General features: G+C 57.5%; 1 protein-coding gene across 2 annotated transcripts in view; it reads left to right on the top strand.

The window, feature by feature from the left end:
• Positions 1–22,902, top strand: part of HSPG2 (heparan sulfate proteoglycan 2) — a 101,453-nt gene that overhangs the window by 33,785 nt on the left and 44,766 nt on the right. For both annotated transcript variants that reach the window (XM_079696983.1, XM_079696982.1), the window contains exons 2-29: positions 1,233–1,368; positions 2,594–2,638; positions 8,188–8,297; positions 8,399–8,457; positions 8,754–8,914; positions 10,535–10,663; positions 10,860–11,114; positions 11,206–11,325; positions 13,328–13,459; positions 13,611–13,755; positions 13,850–14,001; positions 14,097–14,243; positions 15,714–15,877; positions 16,394–16,573; positions 16,669–16,865; positions 16,974–17,121; positions 17,841–17,968; positions 18,315–18,401; positions 18,490–18,548; positions 18,716–18,783; positions 19,695–19,835; positions 19,954–20,130; positions 20,269–20,448; positions 20,562–20,680; positions 21,339–21,450; positions 21,621–21,734; positions 21,824–21,951; positions 22,335–22,421. In XM_079696983.1, coding sequence (XP_079553109.1) covers positions 1,233–1,368; positions 2,594–2,638; positions 8,188–8,297; positions 8,399–8,457; positions 8,754–8,914; positions 10,535–10,663; positions 10,860–11,114; positions 11,206–11,325; positions 13,328–13,459; positions 13,611–13,755; positions 13,850–14,001; positions 14,097–14,243; positions 15,714–15,877; positions 16,394–16,573; positions 16,669–16,865; positions 16,974–17,121; positions 17,841–17,968; positions 18,315–18,401; positions 18,490–18,548; positions 18,716–18,783; positions 19,695–19,835; positions 19,954–20,130; positions 20,269–20,448; positions 20,562–20,680; positions 21,339–21,450; positions 21,621–21,734; positions 21,824–21,951; positions 22,335–22,421 — 3,680 coding nt within the window. The remainder of the gene's footprint in view (positions 1–1,232; positions 1,369–2,593; positions 2,639–8,187; positions 8,298–8,398; positions 8,458–8,753; positions 8,915–10,534; positions 10,664–10,859; positions 11,115–11,205; positions 11,326–13,327; positions 13,460–13,610; positions 13,756–13,849; positions 14,002–14,096; positions 14,244–15,713; positions 15,878–16,393; positions 16,574–16,668; positions 16,866–16,973; positions 17,122–17,840; positions 17,969–18,314; positions 18,402–18,489; positions 18,549–18,715; positions 18,784–19,694; positions 19,836–19,953; positions 20,131–20,268; positions 20,449–20,561; positions 20,681–21,338; positions 21,451–21,620; positions 21,735–21,823; positions 21,952–22,334; positions 22,422–22,902) is intronic.

The raw sequence follows: 22,902 nt of genomic DNA, 5'->3' as shown, positions 1-22,902 counted from the left end.
CTCTCTGCTGCTGCCACCACGTTGTCAAGCCAGTGAGGGCTGGGTTTGGTTTTCACAAGTGAGACTATTTCCTTCTGGTCAGGCTGGGCTCCCCAGATAAGGCTGAGGCCAGAGCAGGGCCTGAGACGCTAGCGCCAGGCCATCTGGGGCTGGGTGTGTGAATCCATGCACTCTTGTGCTTGGGGGCTCTGGGGTTCCCTTGGGCTCTGCTGGGTTTGTTTTCCTCTAAGTTATCTTGTAAAACTCCTTTGGAAACACCTCAATCTTGTCTAAGGGGAAAGAGGCCTTCGTTGTCCGCACCCATCCCCAAGAAAGGCAGGGGTCATGGCTGCTGGGGCCCTTCTGCGCCGGCCTGCAGGGTGCGGGGTCCAAGCCGCCCCTCTGTGGAACAGAGCCCGAGGTGGAGCTTGTGCTGGGCTCAGCTGCAGCCCGAGGTCACATGAGTTGACACCACTCCTGACCTGCCCCCATTCAGCCCAGCAGCTGGGCTCCACCCCCCCGCTTCTGGGTGTACAGATGTTCCTGTCAGTGTGGCCACAAGTGCCAGAGCTGATCTCCAACATGGCTGGAATGTGTTCCCTGTGGCCTGGAGATTTGGAGGTCAGACCAAGGCAGAAAGAGGTGGCCAAGATGGCTGGGGCAGGGGGGCAGGGGGCTGCTGTCGGGGGCAACAGCTTCAGTTGACCTCCCCTTCATTTCTGCTTCTGTCCCCCATCCATGCTGCCCCTGGCCACCCTGTCACCTGCCCATATCCCCCATCTTTGCTGGCCCCGGTCACCCTTTACCTGCCTGTGTCTCCCTGTCCACTAACTCATGTCCTGGATATCACTTGCCTTCTCCAAAGGAAGAAGAGTCGTCACTTACCAAAGTGATTTTAAGTTTGTTGTCAGGACTTCCCTGGCGGTCCAGTGGTTAGGACTCCGTGCTTCCACTGCACGGGGCACGGGTTCAATCCCTGGTCGGAGAACTAAGATCCCACAAGACGTGCAGTGTGGCCCAAAACAAACATAAGTTTATTTGAGGATTCATGCAGGGGCTAATGAGATTTGGGGAAACTGAGTCAAAAACAATGGTACAGCCCCAGCCTGACTGTCTTTGCCAAACCATGTCTGATTTAACTGCCGGAGGGCCTTGGGGTGGGACTCTGGGCCCCCCCTTGAAGTGAGAAGAGGGGTCCTGGGCTTGGCAGGAGTTGGAGAGTTTGACACAATTGCTCGTGTGGTGTCCCACAGGTAACCTGCGGGCTGAGGGCATATGATGGCTTGTCCCTGCCCGAGGATGCAGAGACAGTCACAGTGGGCCGTGCTGGCTGGAGCTATTCAGACCTTTCTGATGATGAGGACTTCCTGGCTGATGAGGCCTCCGGAGGTGAGCAGAGGGTTCTGGTGGCTGGGAGTGGAAGGGGTAAGGACGGAATTGGGGTTCTTCCCACCGGTCCTTAAAGAGGCTCCAGGATGCTTGCCCAAGATGGCACCTCAGGAGATGGACTAAGAAAGATGCAGAAGCAACCTAAGTGTCCATCAGCAGATGACTGGATAAAGATGTGGTATATACATATACAATGAGATACTACTCAGCCCTAAAAAAGAATGAAATTTTGCCATTTGCAGCAACATGGATGGACTTGGAGGGCATTATGCTAAGTGAAATAAGTCAGAGAAAGACAAAATACTGTATGATATCACTTATATGTGGAATCAAAAAAATACAACAAACTAATGAATATAACAGAAAAGAAGCAGACTCACAGATGTAGAGAACGAAGTAGTGGGTTACCAGTGGGTACAGGGGAGGGGAGAAGGGCAATGTAGGGGTAGAGGAGTAAAAGGTACAAACTATTAGGTATAAAATAAGCCACAAGGATATGCTGTACATCATGAGAAACATAGCCAATATTTTATAATAACTGTAAGTGGAGTATAACCTTCAAAAATCATGAATCACGGGAATTACCTGGCAGTCCAGTGATTAGGACTTGGTGCTTTCACTGCGGGGGGCCTGGGTTCGATCCCTGGTCAGGGAACTAAGATCCCACAAGCCACGCGGCACAGCCAAAAACAAACAAACAAAAATTGTGAATTGCTATATTGTATACCTGTAACCTGTATAATATTGTACAGCAACTATACTTCAATTTTTTTTTAATTCAGAAAAAAAAGAGGTGGGCTAAAAGCTGCGTGCGTCCTGAGCCCTGGTCCCGGTGACCACGGGATCCTCCACTTAAAACTGTGTGACCCGGGACCGGTGGCTGCTTCTCCTTACAGCCCAGATTGATCAGGACCTAAGGGGAGGGTGGTGGGCAGTGCACAGTAGAGGATGATTACGGCCCCCTACTCCACTTCCTCCCATTCTCACCTAGAGGCCAGTCTGACCTGGCCCCACCCACCCCATCCGTCCTGGTCCACACCCTCTCTGATGGAGGCTTCCAAGCTGGCTTTTACAGGCCGGCCCTCCCTAAGTGTGGAGAGGAGGCAACAGCTGTGTTTTCATGACCTTCCGCACCGTGTGCTGGGTGCCCAGAACACTGCCTGACACCCAGTAGGTGCTCAACAAAGATTAGTTGTTGCTGAATAAGTCTCTCTTTTGCTTGTAGATGGTGTGGGCAGCGGGGACCTGGGCAGTGGGGACTTCCAGATGGGTAAGTATCTGGGGGCATCGCACAGGCCCCCATCCTGCCCCCGGGGAAGCCCCAGAGCAGGTCTTCCCAGCCACAGAGGTGGCATCTCCTGGACTGAGGGCCTTGAGGGCTCCTCGTGCCTGCCATGGGGATGGTCTCATCCCCGCTGAGTGACAGTTGTGTGCCTTGTTTGGCCAGTCCCTGCAAGGTTGGGTATGGACAGGTTCTGTGCCTGCCTGTGCTGGGAAATGCCCGGTTCTGATAGGGACTGAAAGTCAGCCACTCAGCATTCAAAGCCAGATTCTCACCTCCCTGGGCGGCTCAGCTGTGGAGTCCTTCCCCAGAGTCCTCCTTGGGGGTGAATGCTGCAGAGTGGGGGACCCCAGGCAGGGGTGGGCAGACAGAGGGGACTCTGTGGCACAGGCATTCGGGTAAGCCAAGAGCTGGACCTGGGAGGGAACCTGCCTTAGGTCGGGTCACCTGCTGGGAAGCCGAAGTTCCTGGGTTGGGGAAAGAGGGCTGGGCTTCCTGGAGGGAAAGGAATCAGGCCTCCATCAGCTGCCCACTCTACCAGCACTCCAAGTGCATAGCCAGAGCAGGAACTGGCCCAGCGCTGAGACTGGGGCTTCAGAGTCTCTGTTTCCTCCCACCCTGGGATTCTGGCGAGAGAAGGAACTACTCGGGACAAAGCCATGTGGTTCCTGCTGCCTTCTCTGAGAGCCAGTGCCTGGGCACAGCGTGATCAGGGCCAAGGATGGAGCTCAGCTCAGAGTCACCACTGGGCGGCCCCGCTGCATCCCTGTGCTGCCCACCCCAGCAGGCCTGGGGCAAGTCTGGCCTGGGTCCCTCCAGGGACGGGGTTGCCTCCCTACGGCTGGCATATCAGGAGCATCCCAATGCCAGAGGGTGGCATCCTAACCGGGCCAGTATGGATAGGAGGGTTGACCCCTGGGTGGCACAGTCCTGACTGTGACCTCCCAGCACCTGGACCGCAGACACTGCCTGAAGCTTTTCCATGTGTAAGTCTCTGCAGGGCTACAGATGCCTGGGAGCTGGGTGGGGCCTGTGTGTGGGTGTCAGGTGGGCCCCATGCACACAATGCACACCCCAGAATGGCCGATGCTAATGTGTCTCTGGGAGCTGCCTCCTGCCAAGCCAAGTCTGCCTGCTGAGGCCCTAGGCCAGTCCACCCTGTCCCTTCAGAAATATCTAGAGCCCCCTCCCAGGGGGCTGCTCACAGCAGCTCCACTTGCTTTGAGTGGTCCTTGCTAGCCCGCCTCCTCCCATGAGAAGCAGCTATGAGGGCAAGAGAAGCCAAAGGTGGGGGAAGGATGGGGATGGGGGGCAGCAGCTGGGGAGGGCCCAAGGACAGGGCAGGAGCCTTTCCTTGTAGGTGGGGCTGATCTATGGGAAGATGTGGGGCCTTAGGCCCTCCAGACCCAAACGCTGGCACCAACCCGCTGCCCCTGGGGCAGGTCCAGGCAGCTGGGCTGAATCTCAGCCCAGGAGGCATCAGATAAGTCTCCCTGATTCCCAGGGTCAGTGTGCCTGCTTCAGCCTTGCCCAAGGGCAGGTCCCTGCTAACTCTGGTAAGCAAGGGCCATCCTGGCCATGATGGGGCCGTGCCTGGCCACCCCTTGACTGACCCAACCCCCGACCCTGGAATGTCTGAGATGGCTCCGCCCTCACCCCTTCCCTCGGGCAGGGTTGCGGCTCCCCTTGGCTCTGTTCCAGCCCTGACTGCCGCCCCCAGGCCAGTACCCCTCCTGGACAGCTCCTGGCTCTGCCTCCCCACCTTGGGAGCCCTGCCCACCTCCCCTCGCCCACTCTTTCCACCTTCTGACTGTCTCTTTGTCTGTCCTGCTGACAAACTGTCTACATGTCTCCCCTGCTCCCTCCCTGCCCTGCCCTGGGCCATCTCTTTCCTACTCTGTGTGTCTCTGTCTCATGCTGCCTTTCCCCCTCCACCTCTTGGACTTGCATCTCTGCTTCCATGTCCCTCTGTCTTTCCCTCTTTCCAATCCGCCTTTGTCTCGTCTTTTCTCTCTCATTCTCCGCACCACTTTCTCTCTGTCTCTCTGTGTCTCTGTCTCCATCTCTCGGTCTGTTTCATCTCTTTCTGTTTTCTGTCTCCATCAGTCTCTGTGTCTCTCTGTCATTTCCCCCCTCTGTCTCCCCCTTTGGTCTCGCCACCTCCCTGCTGTCTCTGCCCCTCCTCACCTCCCTCTCTGCAGGCCCTGGGCCACCCCCGGGCCACCCTCCCGTGGCTGGTGTGATGGTCTTGGAGCCCGATGAGGAGTCTCCTTTCCCTCTCTCCCTCCCCCTCCTCTCTCCCAGCTCTTCCTCTCACTCCTTTGTCTTCTTTTCCTCCCCGGCCTGCACTTGGTCACACTTGAGGGTCAGAGGCACCTCTCTGCAGGGTCTGGGGCCAGGCCTGCCTCTGTCCCCACCCAAGCTGGCCTCACCTTCTCTCCTGCCCCTGCCCAGGAGGCAGCCAGGCCCCAGCCGGGCACACAATCTAAGCACAGTGGGCCGGACCCCTGGTGTAGACAGGGTGGGTGCAGCAACCCCTCAGGGAAAAGGCTAGGGCCTCGGGCCTCGCTGATCCTGGGGACCCAGAGGGACTGGGCTGGGGTTCGGGGGCCCAGGTGTGTGGGGGAGGAGTTCTGTTGAGCAGGGACTGGGTATCGAGCGTAGGTGGGGTAGTTGGCTCCGGGGCTGGGAGTGGTCAGGTGTGTGTTCCCCACCCCACTCGGGGTGCCGGGCAGCTCTGGGCCTCCCGTCCCTCCAGCCATTGGCTCCAACTGAGCTGTCCAGATGGGGTCAGATGAGGGCCAGCGTGGAGCTGGTCAGCCAGGCAGGCGCCCAGAGAGCACTCCCACCCCAGGCTGCATCACTCCCCGTCAGCACCCTCAGCTCTGGGGGCTGGTTCCTGAAACTCACTTTCTGCCCCAGCCCTCGGATACCTGCCACAGGGAGGCCTCTCAGGGTGGAAAAGGGGGTGTGCTCATCCTGACCTGCCCCTGATCTGGGAGAAGGCAGGGGGTGGGGTCAGGTTGGAGGGTCCGTGCCCTTCCCAGGCCCTAGTAGAAAGGGGCTTTGTGGAGCCTCAGCCCCCTCCCCCAACAGCGGGCACATTCCTGGGCAGAGGCCTGGCCTCCTCGCCCGTGCTGGGCCGCAGTGCCGAGGCCAGGGGCCAGGGTGGAGGACTTTCAATGGGCCTCTGTGCCAGCTCACAAGAGGCCTCTGTGGCCAAGCTCGCGGCCCTCACGCTCCAGCCCACGGGGCCCCGCCCGCCCGGCACCCAGGAGCCCAGCCCAGCATGGTCCCCGTGATTCAGCACAGGCAGTGCTGCCCTCACAAGCACCTTCTCTTGGTGCAGGAGTTCCCTCCGGCTGCTTGCTAGGCTGCCATCCTGATGCGCCCAGGACTTGCTCCGTGAGCCGCAGAGGGGGAGGGTCCAGGCGCAGAGGGCGTGTGCACCTGTGGACCTGCTGGACAGAGTAAAGGGGAAAGAGGACAGGCCCAGCCAGTGCCACTCCCTGCTCTGCTGCCCACACGCTGCTCGTCTGTCACTTCTCAGAGCCCACTTCTGCCTCAGGGACAGCTGCTGTCCCCTCTGCCTGGAGTACTCTTCTCTCAGGGGCCTCCCAGTGCCTCACTCTCTGCCTTCAAGCATCCCCTTTGCGGAGAGGCCTTCCTGGCTGCCCTGGGGAAGTAGCGACCTACCCCCACCCCAGCACGCCCGCTCCCCCAGCCCTTGTTTTTTTTTCCCTCATAGTCCATATATTCCTTGCCCATTTGTTCTATTTCCTTTCTCCTCCCCCTAGAAAGTGATCTTTATGAAGTTCACTGCTATATCCCTTGCCCCTAGAACACTGCCAAGCATATGAAAGACCTTCAGTATAGATTCGATAAAGCAATGAATGCCTCTCTCAGATGGGAAGAAATAAAACCAAATCCATTCCTTCAGTTTGTCTTAAAGACCAGAGATAACACAACTAACGCATGCAGCCCCTAGTGTGCGCCAGGTACTGCCATAAGCATTTTACATTCATTATCTTATTTCATCCTCCCAACAGCCCTCTGGGGTGGGCACTACTATCGTCCCTGTTTTATAGATGAGGAAACTGAGGCACAGGGAGATTAAGTAACTTGCTTAAGGTCACAGGGCAATTTTAAGTTATTTTAATTGTAAGTGGAAATGTTGCTCCAAAGGCTGAGCTTTTAACCACGAAGCTATACTGCCTCTCATATAGTAATAGCTCATATTATATTGCCCCTACTATGTGCCAGGCTCTGATCTAAGCACTGTGTGTGTGTGTGTGTGTGTGTGTGTGTACATACATATGATTCATTTGCAACTCATATTTATAACTTCTATTATGAACTCTGAACATTATGAGATTTAATGTGCATAAAGTGTATATAGTAGGTGCTTAATAAACAATAGTTGTAAGTGTATGCTCACCCCAATCTGCTATGAATTTATTCAACCATCACTTATTAGGCACCTACTCTGTGCCAGGCTCTATGCAAGCACTGGGGTACAGGGTGAATGAGATCCAAGGTTTCCTCCCATCAAGTTTATAGTCTAGCAGTAGAGAGAAAGATGACAATAGCTTCTGATTCCCTAGCACTTGCTCTATGCCAGACGCTGCATCTTCGTGCACAGGGAGATGGCCTTGTAAGCATGATATCATTTATTCCCTGCAGCAACCCAGTGTGGTAAATGTAATTAATATGCACATTTGACCAAAAGGGAAACAGAAGTTCAGAGAGGTAAGGTCCGTGCCTGATGTGTGGCTGACCTCAGAACCCACGATCTTTACGATGATGCTCTGGCAGGATCTATGCCACGTGGGGTAGAAGGTGCTCTGATGGGAGAAGCCAAGGGGCTGGGGGAGCCCCAGAGGAGAGGCCTCTACCCAGCCAGGGTCGGGAAAGGAGGGCAGCTCAGGCAGTATTCTTGGAGGAGGTGATGACTGAGCTGAGCCCTGAGGGTGATGCCTGGCATGAATGGGGGGGTGGGGAAGCGTGTCACGGTCACTCTCGAGTAATTTCTGTGCCAAAAAAAAAAAAAGGGACTTCCCTGGCGATACAGTGGTTAGGACTCAGTGCTTTCACTGCAGGGGGCCCAAGTTTGATTCCTGGTCGGGGAACTAAGATCCCACAAGCCGTGCGGCGCGGCCAAAAAAATATTCTGTGCCAGGTTCTCCTCCTCTGGAAGCCACCCCTTCTTACCCAGCCTTCCTCTGAGCCAGTGGAGGTCTCCTCTTCTGCACTATCACTTAGTATCTGGATTGGGCCATTTTCCCTGTTAGTTGAAGCCATTCACTCAAGGGTGGGGCCTCGGCTTTGACCCCTGGGCGGCCTGCCAGGGCCACTGCAGCACGTGCTCCTACAGGCAGTGCTGGGCACAGCTGTGGGCACACAGGTGTCAGCCTCAGCGAGAGGTCTCTGGGGACCATCCCCCCCATTTCCACCCACTGGCCCAGCTGCCTGAGGCCACTGCCTGCCAGGCTGGGCCCCTCATAGTGACACCCCCCGCCCCCGACTCCTTTCTGCAGTTTATTTCCGGGCCCTGGTAAATTTCACTCGCTCCATCGACTACAGCCCTCAGCTGGAGGATGCAGGCTCCGAGGAGTTCCGAGAGGTGTCCGAGGCTGTGGTAGACACGGTGAGGTGAAGGGGCTTTGGGGAGCTCCCCGAGTATGGCAGGGCAGGACTGAAGGTGGGGTGAAGGGATCTGGAGTCTGATGGTGCTGTGTCCCTCTCCAGCTGGAGTCAGAGTACTTGAAGATTCCTGGAGACCAGGTTGTCAGTGTGGTGTTCATCAAGTGAGAAGGGTCCCCTGGGGTGGGGGGTGGGGGCTGGTGAGGGACTGACAAGGATGGGGAGGGCCAGGAGGGGAGGCAAGAGAGGCCTAATGGGCTGAATCTCTATTGGTAGAAATTCGGGAATCGGCAGGGGTACAATTTGGACTTTAAGTTGCCTTGCATGGGGTACAGGCTATCCAGCAGCAGGGGGAGAGTCAAGAGATCAGGTCTGAGCGTCAGGCAGGGGGCCAAGGGAGGAGCTGAGACCCCAGGCATCTTCCTCACCCTGCTGCCCTGCCCCCCACACCCATCCCTAGGGAGCTGGACGGCTGGGTCTTTGTGGAGCTGGATGTGGGCTCCGAAGGGAATGCAGATGGGGCTCAGATTCAGGAGGTGCTCCACACCGTCATCTCCAGTGGCTCCATCGCCTCCTACATCACCTCTCCCCAGGGATTCCAGTTCCGACGCCTGGGCACAGGTGAGCCCTCCCTGGAACTGAGGGTCACCTCCTCCAATTTCGCAGACTCATGTGGGCCCCCTTTCAGTGTCACCACCATGGGCTCTCCTAGCTTGGCCTTGCACACCACTAGGGACAGGGAGCTCACTACCTTATGAGTCTGCCCCATCAATCTTTATGCAATCTTGGCTTGGGTTGAGCAACATGTGTTTCCTCTAACATGTACTCAGTAGACCCAATTTCCACTCTCTATTAACCTCTCTATGTTGACAATAGGTAATAATAATTTCTTTCTTCATACAGTGCTTTCAGGTCCAAAAACACTTCTGTGTTTAATAATAACCAAGAATTCTTCACTGACCGTTCAGTCTTCATAAGAATTCCTATGAAGCAGATATTATTTCTCCTGTTTTAGAGATGAGGGCACTGAGGCCCAGCGAGGAAAAATGATTTATCCAAATCCACATACACAGATAGTGCAAAAGCCAGAAAGTAAACCAAACCCTGTGTCTCTGCTGGTCTTTCCAGAACCTGTGATGAGACGAGCTGAGAAACACAGCTCAGAAAGAACAAGAAAGTGGCCCCAAGCCACACAGCTGTTAGATGCTCAGGCCTGGCCTTCGTACTCTCAGTCGGCCCAGCTTTCTTTTTTTTATTTTATTTCTTTTATACAGCAGGTTCTTATTAGTTATCCATTTTATACAGGCCCAGCTTTCTTTTCACTGCACCCTCTGTCTCCTGTTTCAACTCCCTGAGTGTTTTCTTCTCTAGGCCAAGCAGTCCCAGTTCATTCCTCACAAGCTACCGTTCCCATCCCATCCCAGTCTCCATCTCAGTCCTCTCTCTGGGAAATGTCACCATCCCGGACTAAGTGGAACCCAGAACTGAACAAACTTCATCCCTACCATGGTGTCACCCAATCAGAAAAAAAGGGTGAAATCATTTGTTCTGCACGCAAAACCTCAATCAATGTGCCCAAAGATCAAGTTTGTTCTTTGGCAACCCCAGGCCCAGGCCTGAAGATTGCCGAGGCTCCAGTCCTCTTATCCCCAGTTTCCAATGAGTCCTCCAGGATAGGGATGGTAGGATGGCCTGGTTCAGCCCTGCAACCCATAGCCCCCAGGTCCCAGGTGGGACGGCTGCTGATTACACCTTCCTTTCCAGCACAGACACCCCCGCCCCCCCTGGCCGCTGTGGTGGCCGCAGTGACACCAGGTGAGAGTGTAAGCCAGACCCAGGCTGAGCCGGGTAACTAGAGAAGCTAATGGATGGAGGGGAAGGAAGGATGAGGGCAAGATGGCTGGGCACAGCCCACAGGCCGCCCCGCCTCCCCTTCCTCTTCATCCTCTCTAGGCCTGGTTGTGGCCCGCACGTGCGTGCTGTGGTCGTTGCATGGTGTGGCGTGTTAGCTGTGTGTGGGGTTTGTGTAAGGGACGGGTGAGGCCACTGCCACATGGCCCACATCCCACATGTGCTGTGGATGTGTTCACCACGTGCTCTGTGCCCTCGCTGAGTCTGCCAGGAACCACGTGGCCTGACACGGAGCCCCAAAGCCCCCTCCCAGCTCTGCAGCGCCTGTGCCGCCCGTGACATTTTCTGCCAACTCCTGCCTGCCTCTCTGACTATCCCACACCCCCGCAGTGCCCCAGTTCCCAAGGGTCTGCACCGAGGCGGAGTTTGCCTGCCACCGCTACAATGAGTGTGTGGCCCTGGAGTATCGCTGTGACCGGAGGCCTGACTGCAGGGACATGTCTGATGAACTCGATTGTGGTGAGGGGCTGTCTGGGGACACAGTGGCCTCCAAGTCAGTCCGGGGCTGGGAGGGTTTGCTGCAGGCACAGGGGTCTGCGGGAGGTGGGCAGGGACACAGGAGGGGTGATAACAGGGTCAGGGCCTGGGGAGTGGCAAGGGGCGAGGGGTGAGGAGCCACCCCTTCATGCCAATGCTAAGCGGGCTCTGTCCACAGAGGAGCCGGTCCACCAGCTCAGCTCGCAGCCACCACCTCTGGCGGAGACACCACCTTTACCGCCCCAGCCGGAAGCAGCCATCCAACGGCAGCTCCCAGCCACCCCTGCTCCCCAGGTTGTGTTCCCCAGTCCAGGCAGGCCCGTGCCCTGTGGGCCCCACGAGGCCACATGCCGCAGTGGGCACTGCATCCCCAAAGACTACGTGTGTGATGGGCAGGAGGACTGCAGGGATGGCAGTGACGAGCTGGACTGTGGTGAGGGCCGGGCAGGGGCGTGGGTGGGGATGCAGGGGGTGGGGAAATGGCCACTGAGGGCCGCTGGCTGAACCTTGCCTGGTCCCCCCAGGCCCCACCCCACCCTGTGAACCCAACGAGTTCCCCTGTGGAAACGGGCACTGTGCCCTCAAGCTGTGGCACTGTGATGGCGACTTTGACTGTGAGGACCGCACCGATGAAGCCGACTGCCGTGAGTGTCCCAGTGTCCTTCCGGCGCCCCCGGCCCATTGGCCTAGCTCCCCGAGCCCCGACCCTTCGAGGGCAGGTTTGTGTGCTGTCCCTGTCTGAGTGGTAGAGGCCCTGGGGACAAACTTTAAGGTTTATCTCTCTTTGACTCTGAGCTGGCCTTTGTAGCAAGCAGTAGACTACCCGTGGTTAATGTCTCTTTATTTATTTTTTTACCATTCATCTTCTCTTTGTCATATATGCTTGTGTGTGGGTCAGACAAGTAGGCTTGATACACGAGGGTCCCCTGATGAAGGGGTCCTTGATGTATGTGTGAGTCAAAGCCTTCCTCTTACGGGCCTAGAGTTTTTTCATCTAGAGCTGGTTCTGAGTTATTTGTTCCTCCATCTGCCCAGCTTTTCATCCATGTGACCATTCAGCTATCCACTCTCTATCTGTCCATCTGTCTGTCCAGCATCTTTCCTCTCTTGCATCCATTTATCCACCCACCCACTCATCCAACTATCCATCCATCCATTATTTATCTGCAAAGTTCTTCATCAGTCTGTCTACCTATCTACGTATCCAGCATCCTTCCTTCTGTCCGTTTCATCATCCATTCTATCATCCATCAATCTGTTGTCTATCCATCCATCCATTTGTCCAGCATCCTTCCTGCCATCCATCTCTTCATCCATCCATCATCATCCATCCATGCATTATCCATCTTGCCAGCTCTCCAGGCAGCCAGCCATTCATATAGCCAACATCTTCCCTTCCTCCTCTTCATCTGTTCAGCCATCTATCCATGGCTCATCCATCCATCTAGTCAATGTTATAAACATTATGACAGTCAAATGGGTGAGACTGGAGAGTCAGAGACCATATCAGGTACCATCTTGTGGTTTCTGTCCTATGAGGTGAACCCTGGGGCTTATTAGTCCAAGATTGAGGATAATCTTCTAACCATTGCTCTGTGATCCTGGGTCACATGCTTGAGTGCGTGTTGACATTCCTAGTGTCCGCTGGTCCGGCTTCTCCTCCTTGCCTCCCCTCACCTTCCACGCTCTGCAGCAAACCCTGGAGAGAAGCAGCATCGTGCTGCAGACTGGCAGAGTTTTATGATGCCCTTCTGTGGCTCTAAGCTTGCCTGACAACATGGCCCTTTGGGAGAGAGAAGTAATTGAGGGTCTTAGTTGACAAGCCCTTCTCAGAGGCCTCTGCGGGGGAACAGCCTAAGGAAGACCAGGTCCTTGTCGACGGAGCGCAGAACAGAGAACATGAAAGCCAAATGACTTTGGAGGCTCGTGGGGTGTTGGGCCAGAAGCCCCCGAGGGAGTGGGAGTAGGTGGCTGCCTCCTGGTCTCCTCTCTGTGCCTTCTCTGTGGACGGGTGGCCTCTGCTCCTGCACCACTCTGCCCTTTCTGTCCCTGCCTGTGTGTCTGTATCAAGCTCAGTCTTCCAGAAAAAGAATGTCAGTTACCATCTACTAGAGATGTCTAGCTGGGGCCCAGCCCTGGGGCCAGGCCAGCTCCAGGCCTCTGGCCAGTCCATAGATGGCTGCCTCAGGTCAGGCTACTTAGAGGGGTACAGAGCAGCGAGGCCCAGGCTGCGGCAGGCCCTCGCAAGACCTTTCCAGTAGCCAGAACTGCCCAGGTGTTCCCGGCGTCCAGAGATACTGGCCACTGGGGCTGTGCCTTTGACCAGTGGTCTTGTGCTTCTCTGGTGGCTGGCTGTGGGAGGAGCTGAGTGACTGTGGCGTGCCAGGTATAACTGTCTTGGGGAACGCAGGTAGAGTGTGCTTCATTGCTGACTGGTGACCATGACGTTGTGGACGGCGTCGTGGCAGCAGAGTCTGGGTCTGGGCCTGGTCAGGGCAGCTGTGTTGTCATGTGGGCGCGATGAGACAGTGATCCTGGGGACACCTGGGGAAGGTGGGCAGGGTGGGCTGTTGGGCATGGGTAGGCAATGGGGGGTCCTCCCTGAGGGCCGTGCCCACTGCCCACACCACCTGGCTCTGTCCCCAGCCGCCAAGCGCCCTGAGGATGTATGCGGGCCCACGCAGTTCCGCTGTGTCTCCACAAGCACGTGCATCCCAGCCAGCTTCCACTGTGACGAGGAGAGCGACTGTCCCGACCGCAGCGATGAGTTTGGCTGCAGTGAGCAGGGAGCTGGGCGGCGAGTTCTGGGCCCTGGGCCCCATCCCCACCGTCTCTTCTCTGGCCTGGCTCCTCTGAGCCATTGCCCCACCCCCACCCCGCTCCCCTCCCTTTGCCCCTCCCACCCCTCACTCCTGCTCCCATCTCCCAGTGCCTCCCCAGGTGGTGACCCCTCCCCAAGAGTCGGTCCAGGCTTCCCGGGGCCAGACGGTGACCTTCACCTGTGTGGCTATTGGCGTCCCCACCCCCATCATCAACTGGAGACTCAACTGGGGCCACATCCCCTCTCATCCCAGGTAGAGCTCTGGGCCCCGGCAGGGGTTGGGGACGTGGCGGAGGTGCAGCCAGTGGTCCAGGCCTGACCCCCCCCTCTGGCTCGGGGCCCACCAGGGTGACAATGACGAGTGAGGGAGGCCGTGGCACGCTGACCATTCGTGATGTGAAGGAGGCAGACCAGGGCGCCTACACCTGTGAGGCCATGAACGCCCGAGGCATGGTGTTCGGCATCCCCGACGGTGTCCTGGAGCTCATCCCGCAGCGAGGTACGGCCCCTGGGCAGGTGGGCACCGGGCGTGGGGCTGGAGCCGGGGCTGCCTGCCTGGGACCGGCAGTAGCCCGCTCCCTTGCCGCCCCGCAGGACCCTGCCCCGACGGGCACTTCTACCTGGAGCACAGCACCTCCTGCCTGCCCTGCTTCTGCTTTGGCATCACCACCGTGTGCCAGAGCAGCCGCCGCTTCCGAGACCAAATCCGGCTGCGCTTTGACCGGCCCAATGACTTCAAGGGTGCGTTGGTGGATGGGAGGCAAGCGGCAGGCTCCAGCGGGCTCAGAGGGCAGATATGGGAGAGCAGCATGCCCTGGACACATGGGGCCAGTTCAGGGAGGGACACGGCGTTGCTGAAGAAATGCTGAGCCCTGTAAGAAGAGCATTTCAGGGGAAAACAAACTTTTTTAGGAAAAGCCAAACACATAGTTGATATTTGCCTGTGTTAGGTGTCGAGGAGGATGGGCTCTGGAGCCGGAGTCTGGGTTCAAATCCTGACCCTGACCCTTACTGCCTGTGTGCCCTTAGCCAAGTTACTATCTGTGTCTCAGTTTTCTCATCTACAAAATGGGGATAAAATATTAACTACCCAGGTTGTTATAAGGACTTAATGGATTAATATGCATAAGCCACTCAGAATAGTGCTTGGTCCCTGGTAGGTGCCCAGTAAGTATTCCGTAATGTCATCCTCACTGTCCTCATCATCCTCACCCTGCAGAATGCAGAGGCACCAGTGACCCCAGAGCATTAAGAGCCAAAGCTTTGGCATCTTCTTAGCCCAGGGCTGACCTCCAGATGCACTAGTTACTGCCTGTGTGACTTTGAGACTCTTGGCTTCTTTGGGCCTGTTTTCCCAAACATAAAGGCAGGCAGTTGGTCTCAGTTCTCTCTGGCTCTGAGAGGCAGAATGGCGTGGGCCCAGGCATCAAACAGACCTGGGTTCAGGAACATTGCCATTATCACAGAAATGCCATCTCTTGGATGGTTGGTACTGCCCTCGAGATCTGGGAGGGTGCTGTAGAGAGAATTCCCGTGTGTGTGTGTGTGTGTGTGTGTGTGTGTGTGTGTGTGTGTGTGTGTGTGTGTGTGTGTGTGTGTGTGTGTGTGTGTGTGTGTAGGAGAGGAGCAACAGTAACAGCTAACCGGTTTTTGAGCACCTCCTTTGTGCCACATTCTGTTTTAAGCATTTTATATCAGTTTGTTCATTTTAGTTTCCTAATAACCCTGTGAAGCAAGCCACTATTACCCCCATTTTACAGATAGAGAAACTGAGGCCTTTGTTCAGATCACACATCTGGAGGGTGGTGGAACCAGGACTTAGGCGCCCATTCTTCAGCCCTGTGTATGTCTCTACTGCCTCCTGAGGGCTGTTCCAACTCTGACAGTCCATGGATCTATTGGCAAGCAAAGGCTCTGAAAAGTCCTGCTGCAAAAAATTCCCTTGACCTTTCCTTGACCCTGGGGTTCCCAGATGGTTCCCAACCATCATTCTGAAGCATTGGCTTTGCCCAGAGCATGCTTTGGAAGATGCTCCAGAACTTCAGGAGGAAAAAAAAAACTTTGCTTTTATTTGACTTTGGGAGAGGGACCAACGTGCTCTCTAAATCACACTTCTCCCCAAACTTTCCCATCTCTCTGGGTTACAGCCCCTCAAGGGGGCTATCTGGGCCAGAACATGCATGGCCCTCACCCCTCGCCTTTGCCACCCAGGCGTGAATGTGACGACGCCCACGCAGCCCGGCATGCCGCCCCTCTCCTCCACCCAGCTGCAGATTGACACCGCTCTGCAGGAATTCCAGCTGGTCGACTTGTCCCGACGCTTCCTGGTCCATGACTCTTTCTGGGCTCTGCCTGAGCAGTTCCTGGGCAACAAGGTGACAGGCGGGCTGCTGCCCTGGATGGGGAGGTGGCCGAGCCCCGCTGCACATGCCCAGAACCTGCCTGGGCTCCGCTCCCTCTGAAGCTGGGGGCCAGCAGGGCAGTCTTTGCTCTGGGAGACGTTGTCTTGCCCCAGCGCAGCCCTCCGTGGGCAGCGGCTCATTCATTCAGTGCAGGGTCAGGCCTGCCATGGTCAGGTTGGGAGGAATTCTGACTCAGCTGTTGGAAAGCCCTCTCGGACCACTCGCCACATCTGAGCTAGGCCCAGTGCCCTCATCCGGCCTCCCTGGGCACCTTTTACACAGTGTTATCAGACTGCTCCCCCAAATTGGACTGAGCATCCCCAAGGCAGAGCCCAAGTCCCACCCATCTCTGCTTCCCTGTGCCCAGCTCCGTGCTGGACACGCAGTACCAGCTATGCAGAGTGAGGGAGGAGGGGAACGAGTGGACACACAGTGGGAATCAAGCATGCCCATGACTGGCCCAGCCCTGATCTGCCCTATCTCGGCCAGGTGGACTCCTACGGCGGCTCCCTGCGCTACAAGGTGCGCTATGAGCTGGCACGTGGCATGCTGGAGCCAGTGCAGCGGCCAGACGTGGTCCTGGTGGGCGCCGGACATCGCCTGCTCTCCCGAGGCCACACACCCACCCAGCCCGGTACTGTGAACCTGCGCCAAGTCCACTTGTCTGAGGTGTGTGGCGCCTGATCCCTCAGGGCTGGCGGTGAAGGGGGTACAGGCTGGGCAGGCGCTGATGCATGACCCCGCCCGCCTTTGTCCACACCCAGGAGCATTGGGTCCATGAGTCTGGCCGGCCAGTGCAGCGAGCGGAGATGCTGCAGGTGCTGCAGAGCCTGGAAGCTGTGCTTATCCAGACAGTGTACAACGCCAAGATGGCTAGTGTGGGGCTGAGTGACATCTCCATGGATACGACTGTCACCTACGCTACCAGCCATGGCCGCGCCCACAGCGTAGAGGAGTGCAGGTGCCTGACCCGGCAGGGCCGGGGGCCACAGGGACCCTGGCAAAGATAGGGGAGAAACAGCAAGGCCTCATGGTTCTTGCAGCCACTGTCTTGGTCCTGTCCCCACAGATGCCCCATTGGCTATTCTGGCTTGTCCTGTGAGAGCTGTGATGCCCACTTCACCCGGGTGCCTGGTGGGCCCTACCTGGGCACCTGCTCTGGCTGCAACTGCAATGGCCATGCCAGCTCTTGTGACCCTGTGTATGGCCACTGCCTGGTGAGTCATGCCAGCTGGCACTTGGATACTGGCTAGGGGCAAGGGCTCAGTGGGAGGTTCAGGCTGAGGCTTCCTTGTACCCAAAGCTTAGCACAAGCCTCCAGAGTGACTGCCATGGCTGCCACCCAGGCTATCATGACCTCTGGATGCATTAACAGAGATATTATGTCCAGATAGGAGAGGTGAAAGTGCTACTCTCTTCCACCTTGGTCAGACCAATCCTGGAGAGTACTGTGTAAAGCATGGCCCTTAGCAGGGCATTCCTAAGAGGAAGGAACCTATAAATCATACATGATTTCTTAGGAATGGTGGAGGGAGCTGGGATTGTGGAGCTGACAGACGGAAACCTCAAGCAGGGAAAACTGTTATCTCCAAATCCCCGAAGAGCTGTCAGGGGTAGAAGGAACGGCCTACAGAGGGCAAAACTAGCCAGCGGGTGCGGACTGGGAGAAGAATGTGGGTTTAGGTCAATACAAAGCAGGCATTTGGAACCTTCTATGGGACAGGCTGCTACGTGAGGTGGTGAGCTCCCCGTCAGGATGGAGCCGGGTGCTCCCCTGTCTGCCAAGCTGTGGGGTAGTTCCAGCATGATGGGAGAGGCTGATCCAGCTGGCCTCAAAGGCCCACCCTCACGGAGCCCATCTGGTCCAATGTGGCCTCACACTGGGGTCAGAGGGCTGCTCTGTAGAACCTGAACCACTCCCTCCGCTTCCTCCCAGAATTGCCAGCACAACACAGAGGGACCACAGTGCAACAAATGCAAGGCCGGCTTCTTCGGTGACGCCACCAAGGCCACGGCCACCGCCTGCCGGCCCTGCCCTTGTCCATACATCGATGCCTCCCGCAGGTCAGACCCAGCTCGAGATGGGGCACATAGGGCTGAGGGAGTGGGTAGTCCTGTAGGCTAGGGGCATCCTCTGGGCAGGGAGATGGGAGACCTGCCTGGGTTCAAATCTTCACCTGGTCACTAAATTATACTAGGCCCCTTGACCTCTCCAGGCCTGCTTCCTTTTCCATACAATGGGCCCATCTGTCTTCCTAGTGTTGCTATGAGGCTGCAGACCCAGAGCAGGTGGGCTTCATAGCCTGCTATGTCCCTGTGGACAGCAGTCATTCCCAGAGTGGGACCGTAAGCCCTCGCCTGGCCCATCATCGCAGCCCTGCCCCATGTCCTGTCCACTTGGTACCCACAGGTTCTCAGATACCTGCTTCCTGGACACGGATGGCCAAGCCACATGTGATGCGTGTGCCCCAGGCTACACGGGCCGCCGCTGTGAGAGGTGAGGGAGAGCCGGTGGGGGCTGGGAGAAGCAGGCCATCGTGGGTGGGGGCATGGGAGTGCCGTTGACAACCCTCTCCCTCCCCCAGCTGTGCCCCCGGATATGAGGGCAACCCCATCCAGCCCGGCGGGAAGTGCAGGCCCACCAGTGAGTATCACAGCCACCATCCCCTGGCACCTCCCCAGGCTGCCCACCAGGCCCCAGTCCCCGAGACCAGCACAAACCCCGTGATCCTTGGGGAGCCGCCCCGCCCTGTCCAGGTTATGTCCATCCCACTCCCATCGTGCCTGCCCATACCTACTTTGTGTCTCCAGACCAGCAGATTGTGCGCTGTGATGAGCGAGGCAGCACGGGGACCTCTGGAGAGGCCTGCCTCTGCAAGGTACGCGTGCCCTCCCCGCCAACCCACCCCGGGGGCCTTGGGTCCCAGCACACAGCGGGGAGAGGGAGGAAGGAGGCTCCATCCTCTCCATGGCTCCTTGGCCAGTGGGCGGTGACGTAGCTGCAGGCAGATGCGCCTGGTGGGCTCGTCTTCCCCTTCACGAGAGGTGGCCTGGCATCAGGAAGGAGCACTGGTTTGGGGTGGCAGGTGACCTGGGTTCAAGTCTCAGGTCCTTTGCTAGTCACTCTTTGTGTGACCGTTACATCTGTACTGTACCTTTGCTTTAACCGTGCTTTCATTCCACACTGACACAATGGTGTAGCTAGTAGCATCACCAATTCACAGATGAGGAGATGGGGGCTCAGAGGAGGGAAATGGTTTGCACTGAGGGTGGGAGCATCAGGTGTCTGCAGAAAAAAGAACTGGGCAGATTTTGAAATCAGGCATTCCTGATGTTACATCCCAGAGTGGATTAGCAAGCTGAGGAACCCTGTGTAGATCATTTCCCATTCCTGAGCCTCGGTTTCCTCGTGTGCAGCATGGAGATGTCACATCCCTCTCAAGGGACTTAGAGGAGTTAAAGGAGGTGCTGGTTGGATAGAAACTAGCACAGTTCATGAAACACTCCATTCATAGTAGCAGTAATTATTCTGACCACTTTGCTATATTTCAAGTCTAAAATTTATTCGTGAGCCCCCTAGCAACCAAAGAGAAAAGAGAAAAACGATTGGTTGTATAAGCTCCCGTTAATGGGGAATTATTGCTCACATGGTGGCCGCCCTCATACGTGTGCTCTTTTCATGGCTCCCTCTGGCCTTGGGTTCCCATCTAGAATATGGGTGGGTTGGACCGGAAGCTCCAGGCAGCCCCTCCTGTGGGCCACCCTGCAGCTCCCAGCTCTGTGCCTGCAGAGCAACGTGGTGGGGCGCCTGTGCAACGAGTGTGTCGCTGGCTCTTTCCACCTGAGCACCCACAACCCTGATGGCTGCCTCAAGTGCTTCTGCATGGGCGTCAGTCGCCAGTGCACCAGCTCCTCCTGGAGCCGCGCACAGGTACCTACACGAGGCGGGTGGCTGGGCAGACTGGCGGGACCGCCAAGCCCAGGGCTGGGTGGACCAAGGGCCAGTCACAGGCCACGGCCCCCATCCCGGCCTCTTCTCCCCCCCCCAGGTGCTGGGGGCCTCTGAGGAGCCCACTCCGTTCAGCCTGACCAACGCCGCGGGCACCCACAACACCAGCGAGGGCATCTCGTCACCCATGCCCGGGGAACTGGTCTTCTCCTCCTTCCACAGCCTCCCGTCTGGGCCCTACTTCTGGAGCCTCCCTTCACGCTTCCTGGGGGACAAGGTGGGCGGGGGGTGGGAGGAGAAAGGGAATTCCAGGCAGCGTGGTACCTTTGGAGAAGAGGCGGAGGAGGTGGCCGGAGCAGTGGCAGGGCCCGACGGTGGGGGCCCCAGCTGAGCACCTGTCTGCCTTGTGTCCCAGGTGACCTCCTACGGCGGAGAGCTGCGCTTTACAGTGACACAGCGGCCCCAGCCTGGCTCCGCGACCCTGCACAGGCAGCCGCTGGTGGTACTGCAGGGCAATAACATTATCTTGGAGCATCACACTTCCCAGGAGCCTAGCCCCGGGCAGCCCAGCACCTTCACCGTGCCCTTCCGAGAAGTGAGCAACACCATCCCAGGAGACCCCCTGGGGGAGGCGGGCAGGCCCCCTGCCCCTCTCACTCAGGTGTCAGGCTGTCAGGGGTTGCAGCCCATAAGCTCTTTCCTCGGCAGCAAGCATGGCAGCGGCCTGACGGACAGCCGGCCACGCGGGAGCACCTGCTGATGGCGCTGGCAGGCATCGACACCCTCCTGATCCAGGCATCCTACACCCAGCGGCCAGCGGAGAGCAGGTGTCTGGGGCCCGGGGCGGGAGGACCGGAGGAGACTTGGGGGTGGCTCCAGGCTAAGCGGTGCGACGTGGTGCAGCCAGACTGCCAGCTCTGCTGCTTTCTGGCTCTGTGGCCTTCTTGTGCCTCATTTTCCCCATCTGTAAAATGGAGATTATAACAGTACACCCCTCAGAAGGCTTGTCTTAGGTCAGGTCCCCAAGAAGCAAAGCCTGAGATGGGGATTTGGGTGCCCGTGATTGACAAGGAGAACCTGGGAGGGAGGGACACAGGAGGGAGAAGCGGCCAGGCAAGGAAGCGGTGTCAGGTGAAGACCAGCCTCGGTCTCATCCCCATGGAGCCCTGCAGAGTCATCCTGCCTTGAGGCAGAGGGGGACCTCTGTACCCTGGGTCAGTCTGTCATTGGTCACCCCAAGGGAGTGGGACAGTGTGACCTCTCCTGGCAAGGAACGCTCATTCCCTGGAGGAAGTTACAGGTATAAGCCTTTCACCACAGCCCTTGCAGCTGCTGGGGCATGGACGCCCAGTCAGGGAGCTGGACGGGGCCCCAGTAGCATCAACGCAGGGCTGCTGAGAGGATTAATGAGGTGATAGCGTGTAGGGCTCCAGGGGTGCCAGGCCAGCGCGAGTGCTCATTCATAGTGGGTCTTGCCACACCCAGGATCTCTGGCATAAGCATGGATGTGGCTGTGCCTGAGGACACCGGCCAGGACCCTGCACTGGAAGTGGAGCAGTGTACCTGCCCACCTGGGTACCGTGGCCCATCCTGCCAGGTGAGCCCTGGGCCCCACCCACCTGTCCAGCCACCTCCCTCCACGGTGCTTGCTGGCTCCTCCTCCTTTAGCTCTCCCACCTCCCCAAGCCTGCCCCAGCCATCCAGTGGTCCCTTCCCAGAACGGCCCCTGCTGAGGAAGTCCCTCCACCGTCATCTTCCTGCCCCCAGGACTGTGACACAGGCTATACACGCATGCCCAGCGGCCTCTACCTGGGCACCTGCGAACGTTGCAGCTGCCATGGCCACACAGAGGTCTGTGAGCCCGAAACAGGTGCCTGCCAGGTGAGTCCCACCCTCCTTCTTTCCTACCCCAGGGATCTGTGGCCTCCAGGGGCTCAGCCTCAACCCACGTTCTACCCCCCCCCCCACAGGGCTGCCAGCACCACACAGAGGGCCCCCGATGTGAGCAGTGCCAGCCCGGATATTACGGGGATGCCCAGCGTGGGACACCACAAGACTGCCAGCCGTGCCCCTGTCACGGAGCCCCCGCTGCTGGCCAGTGCGTCCAGTCCCTGCCTGTACCTGCCCTTTCCTGAAACGTCCATTGCCCTGCCCCAGATTCCCTTCTTCCCAGACCCTTCTGAGAGGCAGTGGTTAAATCGTGGCCTTACCACTCCCTCAAGGTGTCACTTTGTATAAGATACACTTTTCTCTCTGGACCTCAATTTCTTCATCTGTGAAATGGGGATAATGACGTACCTCCACCTTGGCCCCTGGTGTGAGCATGAGATGATGCCATGGAACTCTTAGCACAGAGCCTGGCATGTAGCTGGCACTCAGGACACGTTAACTCACATGCCCGCTCCTCCTCTCCCTCCTGCCCTGGTCCTAAAAGAAGAGCTGCTGACCTTCTAACTGGAAATTTGCCCCCCACACCCACAGAGCCACCCACACTTGCTTTCTGGACACAGATGGCCACCCCACCTGTGATGCGTGTTCCCCAGGCCACAGCGGGCGTCATTGTGAGAGGTGAGGCAGGTGCGGGTAGGGTGGGGAGTGTGCAGGAGCCGCTGCCCCTGGAGTCAGACTAGGCCCAGCCCTCCTGACCAGAAGGAACCAGAATCCGCCCACTCTGCCTCACAAAGGCCCCCAGAAGACAATCAGCTCCTTTACCCGAGAGCCTAAACCTTTAGCCTGGCATTCGAGGCCCTCAGAGATCTAGGCCTGCAGTTTACCCCCAACTCCCAACAGCCCCTGCCCCCCTGCCCCAACCAGGCCAGAATCTTCCCAGAAAACCCCTCATTCTTGCTGAAAGTCCTGGGTTTGAGGCCTGACCATGCTGGGCATGTCCCTGCCCTTCTTCTCCCACCTATTTCCCCATCTGTGAAATGGGTGAGTTAGGCTATTAGTTTCCTTCCAGCACTCTGAGGTCATTGAGTCCAATTCGGGGCCCCCAGCACAGTCCAGGATTCTGTGGTTCTTCCCTCCATTCACCCAGTGCTTTCTCTCA

This window comes from Hyperoodon ampullatus (genome assembly GCF_949752795.1).
Source record: "Hyperoodon ampullatus genome assembly, chromosome: 2".
In the NCBI taxonomy this organism is placed as follows: Eukaryota; Metazoa; Chordata; class Mammalia; order Artiodactyla; family Ziphiidae; genus Hyperoodon; species Hyperoodon ampullatus.
The sequence above is the reverse complement of the archived record's forward strand: the minus strand, read 5'-3'. Positions and strand labels throughout refer to the sequence as shown.